General features: G+C 41.7%; 1 protein-coding gene across 1 annotated transcript in view; it reads right to left on the bottom strand.

The window, feature by feature from the left end:
- The window catches only part of NCAPG2 (non-SMC condensin II complex subunit G2), a 365,294-nt gene that overhangs the window by 65,454 nt on the left and 286,033 nt on the right, over window positions 1-13,807 (bottom strand). Inside the window, exon 26 of the mRNA XM_053713827.1 lies at window positions 5,466-5,566. Within this exon, the coding sequence (XP_053569802.1) occupies window positions 5,466-5,566 (101 nt within the window). The remainder of the gene's footprint in view (window positions 1-5,465; window positions 5,567-13,807) is intronic.

Here is a 13,807-nt window from a genome sequence, read left to right as displayed (position 1 = left end):
ACCTACACATTTTCTCTGGTATTGCAACAGTGTTACAATCGTTAAGAGCCGCTAAGACCTCCCCTAGTAATACACGGAGGTTTTCCAATTTAAATTTAAAATTTGAAATATCTGAATCCAATCTGCTTGGATCAGAACCGTCACCTACAGAATGAAGCTCTCCGTCCTCATGCTCTGCAAGCTGTGACGCAGTATCAGACATGGCCCTAGAATTATCAGCGCACTCTGTTCTCACCCCAGAGTGATCACGCTTGCCTCTTAGTTCTGGTAATTTAGCCAAAACTTCAGTCATAACAGTAGCCATATCTTGTAATGTTATCTGTAATGGCTGCCCAGATGTACTAGGCGCCATAATATCACGCACCTCCCGGGCGGGAGATGCAGGTACTGACACGTGAGGCGAGTTAGTCGGCATAACTCCCCCCTCGCTGTTTGGTGAAATTTGTTCAATTTGTACAGATTGGCTTTTATTTAAAGTAGCATCAATACAGTTAGTACATAAATTTCTATTGGGCTCCACCTTGGCATTGGAACAAATGACACAGGTATCTTCCTCTGAATCAGACATGTTTAACACACTAGCAATAAACATGCAACTCGGTTACAATCTTATTTAACAAAAACGTACTGTGCCTCAAGAAGCACTAAACGATTAAATGACAGTTGAAATAATGAACTGAAAAACAGTTATAGCATCACTCTTTAAAAACAACACAACTTTTAGCAAAGGTTTGTTCCCATTAGTAAAATAACACTAATTAAATTTTAAACATAAAAACTACAGAGCAACGTTTTAAATCACAGTCACTATATAAGTCTCACAGCTCTGCTGAGAGAATCTACCTCCCTTCAAAGAAGTTTGAAGACCCCTGAGTTCTGTTAGAGATGAACCGGATCATGCAGAAAATACAAGAGTAACTGACTGGAAATTTTTGATGCGTAGCAAAGAGCGCCAAAAACGGCCCCTCCCTCTCACACACAGCAGTGAGAGAGAAACGAAACTGTCATAATTAAAACAAGCAAACTGCCAAGTGGAAAAATAATGCCCAAATATTTATTCACTCAGTACCTCATTAATGCAAACGATTCTACATTCCAGCAAAAAACGTTTAACATGAAAAATACCTATTAAAAGGTTTAATGTACTTTTACAGAGTAATTCCGGTGAAATACCATCCCCAGAATACTAAAGTGTAGAGTATACATACATGTTCATTATAACGGTATGGCAGGATTTTTTCATCAATTCCATTCAGAAAATAAAAACTGCTACATACCTCAATGCAGATTCAACTGCCCGCTGTCCCCTGATCTGAAGTTTTTACCTCCCTCAGATGGCCGAGAAACAGCAATATGATCTTAACTACTCGGGTTAAAATCATAGGAAAAACTCTGGTAGATTCTTCTTCAAACTCTGCCAGAGAGGTAATAACACGCTCCGGTGCTATTGTAAAATAACAAACTTTTGATTGAAGTTCTAAAAACTAAGTATAATCACCATAGTCCTCTCACACCTCCTATCTAGTCTTTGGGTGCAAGAGAATGACTGGAGGTGACGTAGAGGGGAGGAGCTATATAGCAACTCTGCTGGGTGAATCCTCTTGCACTTCCTGTAGGGGAGCAGATAATATCCCAGAAGTAATGATGACCCGTGGACTGATCACACATAACAGAAGAAAATCCTCATTTCTAAGGAGTCTATTATAGTTCCCAAGAAGGGAACCCTCGTTGACGGAGATAGAGAACTCTTTTCCACGTTCACTTTCCATCCGTGAGATCTGAGAAAGGCCAGGACAATGTCCGTGTGAGCCTTTACTTGAGGAAGGGACGACGCTCGAATCAGAATGTCGTCCAAGTAAGGTACTACAGCAATGCCCCTTGGTCTTAGCACCGCCAGAAGGGACCCTAGTACCTATGAGAAAATCCTAGGAGCAGTGGCTAATCCGAAAGAAAACGCCACGAACTGGAAATGCTTGTCCAGGAATGCAAACCTTAGGAACCGATGATGTTCCTTGTGGATAGGAATATGTAGATACGCATCCTTGAAATCCACCTTGGTCATGAATTGACCTTCCTGGATGGAAGGAAGAAGTGTTCGAATGGTTTCCATCTTGAACGATGGAACCTTGAGAAACTTGTTCAAGATCTTGAGATCTAAGATTGGTCTGAACGTTCCCTCTTTTTTGGGAACTATGAACAGATTGGAGTAGAACCCCATCCCTTGTTCTCCTAATGGAACAGGATGAATCACTCCCATTTTTAGCAGGTCTTCTACCCAATGTAAGAATGCTTGTCTTCTTATGTGGTCTGAAGACAACTGAGACCTGTGGAACCTCCCCCTTGGAGGAAGCCCCTTGAACTCCAGAGAATAACCTTGGGAGACTATTTCTAGCGCCCAAGGATCCAGAACATCTCTTGCCCCAGCCTGAGCGAAGAGAGAGAGTCTGCCCCCCACCAGATCCGGTCCCGGATCGGGGGCCCGCATTTCATGCTGTCTTGGTAGCAGTGGCAGGTTTCCTGGCCTGCTTTCCTTTGTTCCAGCCTTGCATAGGTCTCCAGGCTGGATTGGCTTGAGAAGTATTACCTTCCTGCTTAGAGGACGTAGCCCTTGGGGCTGATCCGTTTCTGCGAAAGGGACGAAACTTAGGTTTATTTTTGGTCTTGAAAAGACCTATCCTGAGGAAGGGCGTGGCCCTTGCCCCCAGTGATATCAGAGATAATCTCTTTCAAGTCAGGGCCAAAGAGTGTTTTCCCCTTGAAAGGAATGTCAAGCAATTTGTTCTTGGAAGACGCATCCGCTGCCCAAGATTTTAACCAAAGCGCTCTGCGCCACAATAGCAAACCCAGAATTTTTTCGCCGCTAACCTAGCCAATTGCAAGGTGGCGTCTAGGGTGAAAGAATTAGCCAATTTAAGAGCACGAATTCTGTCCATAATCTCCTCATAAGAAGAAGAATTACTAATAATCGCCTTTCCTAGCTCATCAAACTAGAAACACGCGGCTGCAGTGACAGGGACAATGCATGCAATTGGTTGTAGAAGGGAACCTTGCTGAACAAACATCTTTAGCAGACCTTCTAATTTTTTATCCATAGGATCTTGGAAAGCACAACTATCTTCTATGGGTATAGTGGCGCGCTTGTGTAGAGTAGAAACCGCCCCCTCGACCTTGGGGACTGTCTGCCATCAGTCCTTTCTGGGGTCGACTATAGGAAAACAATTTTATAAATATGGGGGGAGGTACTAAAGGTATACCGGGCCTGTCCCATTCTTTACTAACAATGTACGCCACCCGCTTGGATATAGGAAAAGCTTCGGGGGGCCCCGGGGCCTCTAAGAACTTTTCCATTTTACATAGTGGTTCTGGAATGACCAGATAATCACAATCATCCAAATTGGATAACACCTCCTTAAGCAGAGCGCGGAGATGTTCCAACTTAAATTTAAAAGTAATCACATCAGGTTCAGCTTGTTGAGAAATGTTTCCTGAATCTGAAATTTCTCCCTCAGACAAAACCTCCCTGGCCCCCTCAGACTGTTGTAGGGGCCCTTCAGAAACCATATCATCAGCGTTCTCATGCTCTACAGAATTTTCTAAAACAGAGCAGTCGCGCTTTCGCTGATAAGTGGGCATATTGGCTAAAATGTTTTTGATAGAATTATCCATTACAGCCGTTAAATGTTGCATAGTAAGGAGTATTGGCGCACTAGATGTACTAGGGGCCTCCTGTATGGGCAAGACTGGTGTAGACGAAGGAGGGGATGATGCAGTACCATGCTTACTCCCCTCACTTGAGGAATCATCTTGGGCATCATTTTTACTAAATTTTTTTATGACATAAAATACATATAGTTAAATGAGAAGGAACCTTGGTTTCCCCACAGTCAGAACACAATCTATCTGGTAGTTCAGACATGTTAAACAGGCATAAACTTGATAACAAAGCACAAAAAACGTTTTAAAATAAAACCGTTACTGTCACTTTAAATTTTAAACTAAACACACTTTATTACTGCAATTGCGAAAAAGTATGAAGGAATTGTTCAAAATTCACCAAAATTTCACCACAGTGTCTTAAAGCCTTAAAAGTATTGCACACCAAATTTGGAAGCTTTAACCCTTAAAATAACGGAACCGGAGCCGTTTTTATATTTAACCCCTTTACAGTCCCTGGAATCTGCTTTGCTGAGACCCAACCAAGCCCAAAGGGGAATACGATACCAAATGATGCCTTCAGAAAGACTTTTCTATGTATCAGAGCTCCACACACATGCAGCTGCATGCCATTGTTCTCAAAAACAAGTGCGCCATACCGGCGCGAAAATGAGGCTCTGACAATGATTAGGGAAAGTCCCTAAAGAATAAGGTGTCTAAAACAGTGCCTGCCGATATAATCTTATCAAAATACCCAGATTAAATGATTCCTCAAGGCTAAATATGTGTTAATAATGAATCGATTTAGCCCAGAAAAAGTCTACAGTCTTAATAAGCCCTTGTGAAGCCCTTATTTACTATCTTAATAAACATGGCTTACCGGATCCCATAGGGAAAATGACAGCTTCCAGCATTACATCGTCTTGTTAGAATGTGTCATACCTCAAGCAGTAAGAGACTGCACCCTGTTCCCCCAACTGAAGTTAATTGCTCTCAACAGTCCTGTGTGGAACAGCCATGGATTTTAGTTACGGTGCTAAAATCATTTTCCTCATACAAACAGAAATCTTCATCTCTTTTCTGTTTCTGAGTAAATAGTACATACCAGCACTATTTGAAAATAACAAACTCTTGATTGAATAATGAAAAACTACAGTTAAACACTAAAAAACTCTAAGCCATCTCCGTGGAGATGTTGCCTGTACAACGGCAAAGAGAATGACTGGGGTAGGCGGAGCCTAGGAGGGATCATGTGACCAGCTTTGCTGGGCTCTTTGCCATTTCCTGTTGGGGAAGAGAATATCCCACAAGTAAGGATGACGCCGTGGACCGGACACACCTATGTTGGAGAAATAAGTTTTAGTTCATTAATAGCAAGATTTCAGGAGATGGATTTGCAGTAAAAGAGGGGACCTATAACAACTATGTGTTTGAGATGTCTTTATGTGATAGCATGCCATGTACAGAAGGGGTGCTGGATATATATTTTACAAAAAATATGACAAGAGATATCAGAGACAGTCAGTATGCATTATGGATTTTTCTTTTTTCATTAAACAATTAGCTTACACAACCTATACAGTAACTTACAAACCCCACTTCTGTTTGGATGGGCTTATAAGAATATATTACAGCTGTATTTCTTTATAAGTCTGGTAAACAACTAAACTGCAGTATACTTTGAATGAGTCAGGAGTAAAAAGTAGAATAATGAAACGAATAGTTCATTTTATTGCATACACTAGCAATTATGTATTGCTCAAACATAGCATATGCTAAAATTAAAATAGAGAGAAGTATAATCAACCTACCCTTGCTGCAAGCAAAAGCCACATGTAAAGATGCAGTCAAGCTCATAATGCCATCAACTTCTCCTGATGTGATACACTCTGTCAATTCACCTAAAAATGAGCTTAAAAATAAAATAAAAAAATTAAATCTATTTTACAAAGTTTGTAAAATTATCAGAAATATTAAGCACACAATTAATTTAGAAATGGTATGGTGTTGCATTTCACTGTCTGCATGGAGCAGTTATTTTCTTGGTGCAAGCTTTAAAGAGACAGTCTACAGTATAATTTGCATTGTTTAAAAGATAGATAATCACTTTATTACCCATTACCCAGTTTTGCACAACCAACACAGTTATATTAATATACTTTTTACCTCTGTGATTACCTTGTATCTAAGCATCTTCTGACAGCCCCATTATCACATGACTGACTTTATAATCTATTGAGTTGCACTTAGTACTGGGTTGTGCTAACTCTTAAATAACTTCTCCGACGTGAACACATTGTTATCTATATGGCCCACATGAACTATCAGTCTCCTGTTGTGAAAAGCAAATACAAAAGCATGTGATTAAGAGGCTGTCTATAGAGCCTTTGAAACAGGCAGAAATTTAGAGGTTTAAATGTTATAAAGTATATTAATATAACAATGCCGGTTGTGCAAAGCTGGGGAATGGGTAGTAAAAGGCATTATCTATGTTTTTAAACAATAACAATTTTTGTGTAGACTGTCCCTTTAAATGTTACAAGCCATGACACTTCTTAGGCACAACTTCTCTGTCATTCTTAAAGGGACTAAGTGCTAGTCTGCAGCGTGCATCTTCCAATTCTCAAAGGATTTGAAAAGCTCATTTCTAATGTTAAATTACAGGAAAATGGGAGAAAAACAAAATGTATGCTTGTATTTATTTCCGGATATGGCAAGTCCACAACTTCATCAATTACTTGTGGGAATATCAATCCTGGCCAGCAGGAGGCTGCAAAGAGCACCACAGCAAAGCTGTTAAGTGTCACTCCCCTACCCACAATCCCCAGTCATTCGACTGATAGGAAAATGGAAATAAGGAATAACACAAAAAGGTGTAGAGGTGCCTGAGGTTTAGTAAAAAAAAAAACCTGTCACTATATCCGGAAATAAATTTATCAGGTAAGCATAAATTTTGTTTTCTTTCCTAAGATATGGTGAGTGTACAATGTCATCAATTACTATTGGGAACAAATACCCAAGCTAGAGGACACAGATGACTAGGGAGGAATAACAAGACAGGAAAACCTAAACAGAAGGCACCACCGATTGAAGAACCTTTCTCCCAAAAGAAGCCTCAGCAAACAGTATCACATTTGGAAAAAGTATGCAGAGAGGACCAAGTTGCAGCCTTGCAAATCTGTTCCACAGAAGCTTCATTTTTGAAAGCCCAAGAAGAGGAGACAGCCTTCGTGGAATGAGCCGTAATTCTCTCAGGAGGCTGCTGACCAGCAGTCTCATAAGCAAAACAAATTATACTTCTCAACCAGAGAGAAAGAGAAGTAGCAGTCGCTTTCTGACCCTTACGCTTTCCAGAGAAACCAACAGGACAGAAGACTGGCGAAAATCCTTAGTAGCCTGAAGATAGAATTTTAGAGCACGCACAACATCGTTCCTTATGAGGAGGATTAGGAAATAGTGAAGGAACAACAATTTCCTGATTAATATTTCTATCTGAAACCACTTTAGGAAGAAATCCCAACTTAGTACGAAGAATCGCCTTATCCGCATGAAAGATAAGGTAGGGAGAATCACACTGCAAGGCCGAGAGTTCTGAAACTCTCCGAGAAGAAGAGATAGCAAAAAGAAACAAAACCTTCCAAGAAAATAACTTAATATCTATGGAATGCAATGGCTCAAACGGAGCCTGCTGCAAAACTTTAAGAACAAGGTTAAGGCTCCAAGGAGGAACAACAGACTTAAACACAGGCCTGATCCTGATCAAGTCCTGACAAAACGATTGAACATCTGGCACATCCGCCAGACACTTATGTAACAAAATAGATAATGCAGAAATCTGACTGACAAACCCTACTCCAGACCTTCTTGGAGAAAAGACAAAATCCTAGGAATCCTGACCCTACTCCAAGAGTAGCCATTGGATTCACACCAAAAAAGATATTTACTCCATACCTTATGGTAAATCTTTCTAGTAACTGGCTTGCAAGCCTGAATCATGTTCTCAATTACCGAATCGCTTAGACAGAACTAAGCGTTCAATCTCCAAGCAGTCAGCTTCAGAGAAACAAGATTTGGATGAAGAAATGGACCCCGAGTTAGAAGGTCCTTCCTCAGAGGCAGCCTCCAAGGTGGAAGAGAAGACATCTCCACTAGGTCTGCATACCATATCCTGCGAGGCCACGCAGGGGCTATTAGAATTACCTATGTTCTCTCCTGTTTGATACAAGCAATGACTTGTGGAAGGAGAGCAAATGGAGGAAACAGGTAAGTTAGACTGAAATCCCAAGGAACCGCCAGAGCATCTATCAGGGCGGCCCACAGATCTCTTGACCTTGAACCGTACCTTGGAAGCTTGGAATTCTGTCGAGATGCCATCAGATCCAACTCCGGCACCCCCCATTTGAGGGTTAACCTGGAGAACACCTCTGGATGGAGAGTCCACTCCCCGGAATGAAAAGTCTGTCTGCTCAGGAAATCCACTTCCCAGTTGTCCACTCCTGGGATGTGGATGGCAGATAGACAGTAATTGTGAGCTTCCGGCCACTGAACAATCCGAGTCACCTCCTTCATGGATAAGGAACTCAGAGTTCCTTCCTGATGGTTGATGTAAGCCACTGAGGTGATATTGTCCATCTGGAACCTAATAAACCAAACCAAGGACAAATGAGGCCAAGCCATCAGCTCATTGTAAATCGTACTGAACTCCAAGATGTTTATGAGAAGAGCAGACTTCTCCCGAGTGCATAATGCTTGTGCCATTAACAAGTCCCAGAATGCTCCCCAGCCCAGCAGGCTGGCGTCTGTGGTCACAATCACCCAGAAAGGTTTCCGGAAGCATGTGCCCGAGACAGATGCTCCTGAGAAATCCACAACGTAAGAGTCTCTTGTCAACTGATCTAGATCTATCCTCAGACAGATCCTAATGGTCCCCGTTCCATTGTCTGAGCATGCATAGCTGCAGGGCTCTCAAATGGAAACGAGCAAAGGGAATGATGTCCATGGTAGCGACAATCAGACCAATTACCTCCATAAAATGAGCCACTGATGGCCGATCAGTAAACTGTAGAGAGAGGATTTTTTTTACCTCTGTCAGAAATATTTTCATGGACAGGGAATCTATTATGCTGGACAAGGAAACTTTTCCAGATTCACTTCCGTGGGAACGTAGAAAAGACAAGATCTCTGTATGAGAGTCTGCTTATCAAAAGATGGCACCTGAACCAATATGTCGTCCAGGTAGGGTGCCACTGAAATTTCTTGAGACCTGATCACTGCCAAGAGAGCCCCAGAACCTTTGAGAAAATTGTAGGAGCTGTGGCAAGGCCAAACTAAAGAGCCACAAACTAAAAGTGTTTGTCTAGAAAGGCAAATCTCAGAAACTTGTGATGATCCCTGTGGATGGGAACATGAAAATACGCATCCTACAGGTCTATGGTCGTCATTAACTGACCCTCCTGGACTAAAGGAAGAATGGAACAAATAGTATCCATTTTGAAGGACGGTACTCTGAGAAATTTGTTTAGACTATTTGAGTCTAGAATAGGTGGGAAAGCTCCCTCTTTTTTGGGAACCACAAACAGATTTTAATTGAAACCTAGACCCTGTTCCTTTACAGGAACTGGAGCTATCCCTCCCAAGGAGGAAAGGTCCTGAACATATTCAAAGAACGCCTCTCTTTTTATATGGCTTGCAGACAATCTTGAGGGGAGGAACCTGCCCCTGGGAGGAAAGGTCTTGAATTCTATTTTGTAACCCTGAGATACTACGTCCACAGCCCAGGGATCTGGGACATCTTGTATCCATTCTTGACAAAACTGAATAAGTCTGCCCCCTACTTGATCCGATCCCAGATCAGGGGCAAACCCTTCATGCTGATTTCGACTCAGTTGCGGGTTTCTTTAATCGTTTCCCCTTGTTCCAAGACTGATTGGGTCTGCAAAAAGTCTTGGACTATTCCTGCTTGGAAGAGGACGAGGAAGAGTTTCCTTTGAAGTTACAAAAGGAACGAAAATTACTCTGACGTCCCTTAGGCCTATTCTTCTTGTCTTGTGGTAGAGAAGACCCTTTTTCACCCGTAATATCAGAAATGATTTTAGCCAGACCAGCTCCAAACAAGGTCTTACCCTTGTAAGGAATCGCCAGAAGTTTGGACTTAGAGGTAACATTGGCTGACCAAGATTTCAGCCACAACGCCCTGCGGGCTAGCACAGTGAAACCAGATATTTTGGCTCCCAGTTTAATAACCTGCATGGTGGCATCATAAATAAAGGTATTGGGTAACTTAAGAGCCTTAATCCTGTCTTGGATCTCCTCCAAGGGAGTCTCTACCTGAAGAGAATCAGACAAGGCAGTGAACCAATAGGGTGCTGCACTTGACATGGTGGCAATACACACTGCAGGTTCACATTGGAGACCTTGATGAATATACATCTTCTTCAAATAAGCCTCCAGCTTTTTGTCCATTGGATCCTTAAATGAGCAGCTATCCTCAATAGGAATAGTAGTTCTTTTAGCCAGAGTAGAAATGGCCCCTTCTACTTTAGGCACCGTATGCCATGACTCTTTAATGGAGTCAGCGACTGGAAACATCTTTTTAATGACAGGAGACGGGGAAAAAGGTAACACTGGCTTCTCCCATTCCTGCGCTATAATCTCCGTGGCACGGTCTGGAACACCTCCACAGAGGAAGGAACATCAAAGTATTTATTAAAGGGACAGTCTACACCAGAATTGTTATTGTTTTAAAAGATAGATAATCCCTTTATTGCCCATTCCCCAGTTTTGCATAACCAACACAGTTATATTTATATACTTTTTACCTCTGTGATTATCTTGTATCTAAGCCTCTGCAAACTGCCCCTTTATTTCAGTTCTTTTGACAGACTAGCAGTTTAGCCAATCAGTGCTGGCTCCCAGGTAACTTCACGTGCATGAGCACAGTGTTATCTATATGAAACACATGAAAAACTAGTGGTGAAAAACTGTTAAAATGCATTCTGAAAAGGAGGTGGCCTTCAAGGTCTAAGAAATTAGCATATGAACCTCCTAGGTTAAGCTTTCAACTAAGAATACCAAGAGAACAAATCAAAATTGGTGATAAAAGTAAATTGGAAATTTGTTTAAAATTGCATGCCCTATCTGAATCATGAAAGTTTATTTTGGCCTAGACTGTCCCTTTAAGTTTACTAGATTTCTTAGGGTTGACAACGACAGGAGTATCAAAGTCGTCCAAAGTGGCTGAAGGTGATCAAGCTTAAATCTGAAGGTTACAACTTCAGCATCAGATGAAGGCATTATACTGTCATGTGCACCTCCATTCCACCTTAAGCAGCTCTATATAATTTCGCATACCACCTTTTAATTCAATTATTGACTTTACCTCCCCTTTATAGTCTGAATTTTCCCATGGTACCTTGCTGGTTTATTAAAGTTGTTTACCGAAGTAACTCAGCTCAACTTGTTCCCTTGCGTTTCCAGAGAAAGATCACTTGTCCTGTGTCTTTAGACTCTCTTGCAGTCAACCTAAGATTCTCGCTGCCACAAGCGGTGACGTCACTCCGGCACTGAACCTCAGTTCCTCCTACCTCGCAGCAACCAGTGAGACTCAAGACGGCTCAACTGCTCACCCTGTCACGCATCAACGGCTCACAGCTGCACGCTCTCTCACTTACACAGCCCGGATCACAGGCTAGCACGCAGTACGGATTTCCTCCTTTGCCGTACTACCGAATAAGGAACCGCCTGCAGTAAGCACTAAGTGGCCACCTACCAACAGCTGCAAGATTCAGGTTCCGTATGTTAAGAGGATAAGTCTGATATATATACAGTGTGCATAGCCTTTGTATATTGGTTTCACATAAGTGAATATTATACGTAATCCTTTGAGTCTGTCACTGTGCCGACTAACTGCTACACACATAAACTGATAGCTCAGTATACACATCATCCAGCTTATTGCTGTCTAGCTGCTATCCTCCACCTAACGCTACTGTGGTAAAGACATAGGCACTAATTACTGTGATAAAACTTAAACTCCTCGCTCCTGCAGTTAAACTCCTTAATTACCTCTGTGGTTGTTTTTAACTACTTTTACATTGTTGTGCCTATTTTACTGCCCACTAATACTTCTCATATTACTGGGATAGAACTACCAGGCAACATATCAAGTGATTAAGAGTGTGTTTACTTACTAGCAGACAATCTTAATCACTTGTAACAAATAACATTTATAGATTAACTCTAGTGACTGAATGCTATAAACAGCAACTTACTGCTGAACCTTACATACACTGTCCGAATCAGAGATTTAACTCTCAGAGGCTACCGTCGTATCTTCTTAATCAGACTTATGAGGGAGGGAAACTTGGGTAGCAGAAGCTGGATCAGAAACCTTGCTATCTGAATTTCTAATTTTCCTCTTGCATTTTCCCTTCAGCATAGGGAAAGCAACTAATGCCGCAGAAAATACCTGGGCAGCAATTTCTGCTTGCAAATAAACTCCTCCTGGAGATTAAGAGGAACTGCAGGGCACTGTATGTGACACCATAGTGGCTAAGTACATATGAGGAGAAAGCTGTGGCATCGCCTGAACAGCATCATCCTGAGAGACATTAGGCTCAGCAACAAATAATTTATCTTTACATTTCAATGTCCTCTTTACACATGAGGAACAAAATTGCATAGGAGACACAATTTGGGCCTCTAAACATAATAGGCACGAATTTATAAGAGCAGCCTCATGCTCCATGTTAGACATGATTCCACAAAACCCAGTTTAAAAGAACCAAAAATAAAACCTGTACTGTCACTTTAAGAAAAACGTTTTTTTCAATATACGCTGTCACTTTAAAAAATGTCCCTTGTCTCAGGGCGGTAACTTAACCAAAGCTTTTGTAATTCTTAAAAAGTAAACCTTACAATGTCATCCTCTACAACTCCGCTAAACTGAGGTGCCTACCTGCCCCTTCCTTTTTCAGTCTGAGATTTCACCAGAGCCATGAAAGCGACACATGAATTAGCAGACACTGCGCCGATAGCTAGGAGCGTAAAAAAAGGAGGCCATGTGACCAGCAGAGCAGCTAGCTGCGCAACAGAGAAAAGCACGCAAGAAAAAAACAGCCCACTTAGTTTAAGCCAACTTTCGGCCATTGCAAAACTGAACGGACTAGCAGACAAGCTATAATACACAGGGCGGTTAGTTTTAACCTCTTGTGATTAAATAACATTACCCAAACGGAGCCTGCTGCTACAGTGACAGAACACACAGTCCAAAAGAAAATAAATATTATGGAAATTCCTCTCCAACATTGTCTTGCATAAATATAAAATAATGAGCCAGATTAAGAGGTGTTCACTCCTTCATACCATAAGAAGGATAAACCCATTAGTCTCAGTACCACATACGTAATTGTGCCTGCATTCTGCCATAATTTAATCCTACTAAGGATCTACTTGTCCCCTTAATGCTGCAGGTAATCCTTAGTGCTAGTCTCCTACAAAGACAGAAAAGCACTTACCTGCAATCTAGCCATCCTGCAGTCAGACAGCTCACACTGTGCGAAAGGACGCCACTCCTTCCAGAGACCTGTGGAAAAAACATAAATTTATGCTTACCTGATAAATTTATTTCTCTTGTGGTGTATCCAGTCCACGGATTATCCATTACTTGTGGGATATTCTCCTTCCCAACAGGAAGTTGCAAGAGGATCACCCACAGCAGAGCTGCTATATAGCTCCTCCCCTAACTGCCATATCCAGTCATTCAACCGAAAACAAGCAGAGAAAGGAGAAACCATAGGGTGCAGTGGTGACTGTAGTTTAAAATTAAAAAATACCTGCCTTAAAATGACAGGGCGGGCCGTGGACTGGATACACCACAAGAGAAATACATTTATCAGGTAAGCATAAATTATGTTTTCTCTTGTAAGGTGTATCCAGTCCACGGATCATCCATTACTTGTGGGATACCAATACCAAAGCTAAAGTACACGGATGAAGGGAGGGAAAAGGCAAGTACTTAAACGGAAGGTACCACTGCCGGTAAAACCTTTCTCCCAAAAATAGCCTCCGAAGAAGCAAAAGTATGAAATTTGAAACCACGCTTTGATAAAATCAAGCGTTCAATCTCCAGGCAGTCAGCCTCAGAGAAATTAGA

This window comes from Bombina bombina, chromosome 5 (genome assembly GCF_027579735.1).
Source record: "Bombina bombina isolate aBomBom1 chromosome 5, aBomBom1.pri, whole genome shotgun sequence".
NCBI classification, from domain to species: domain Eukaryota; kingdom Metazoa; phylum Chordata; class Amphibia; order Anura; family Bombinatoridae; genus Bombina; species Bombina bombina.
Note: the sequence above shows the minus strand (reverse complement) of the source record. Positions and strands in the feature narration are given on the sequence as shown.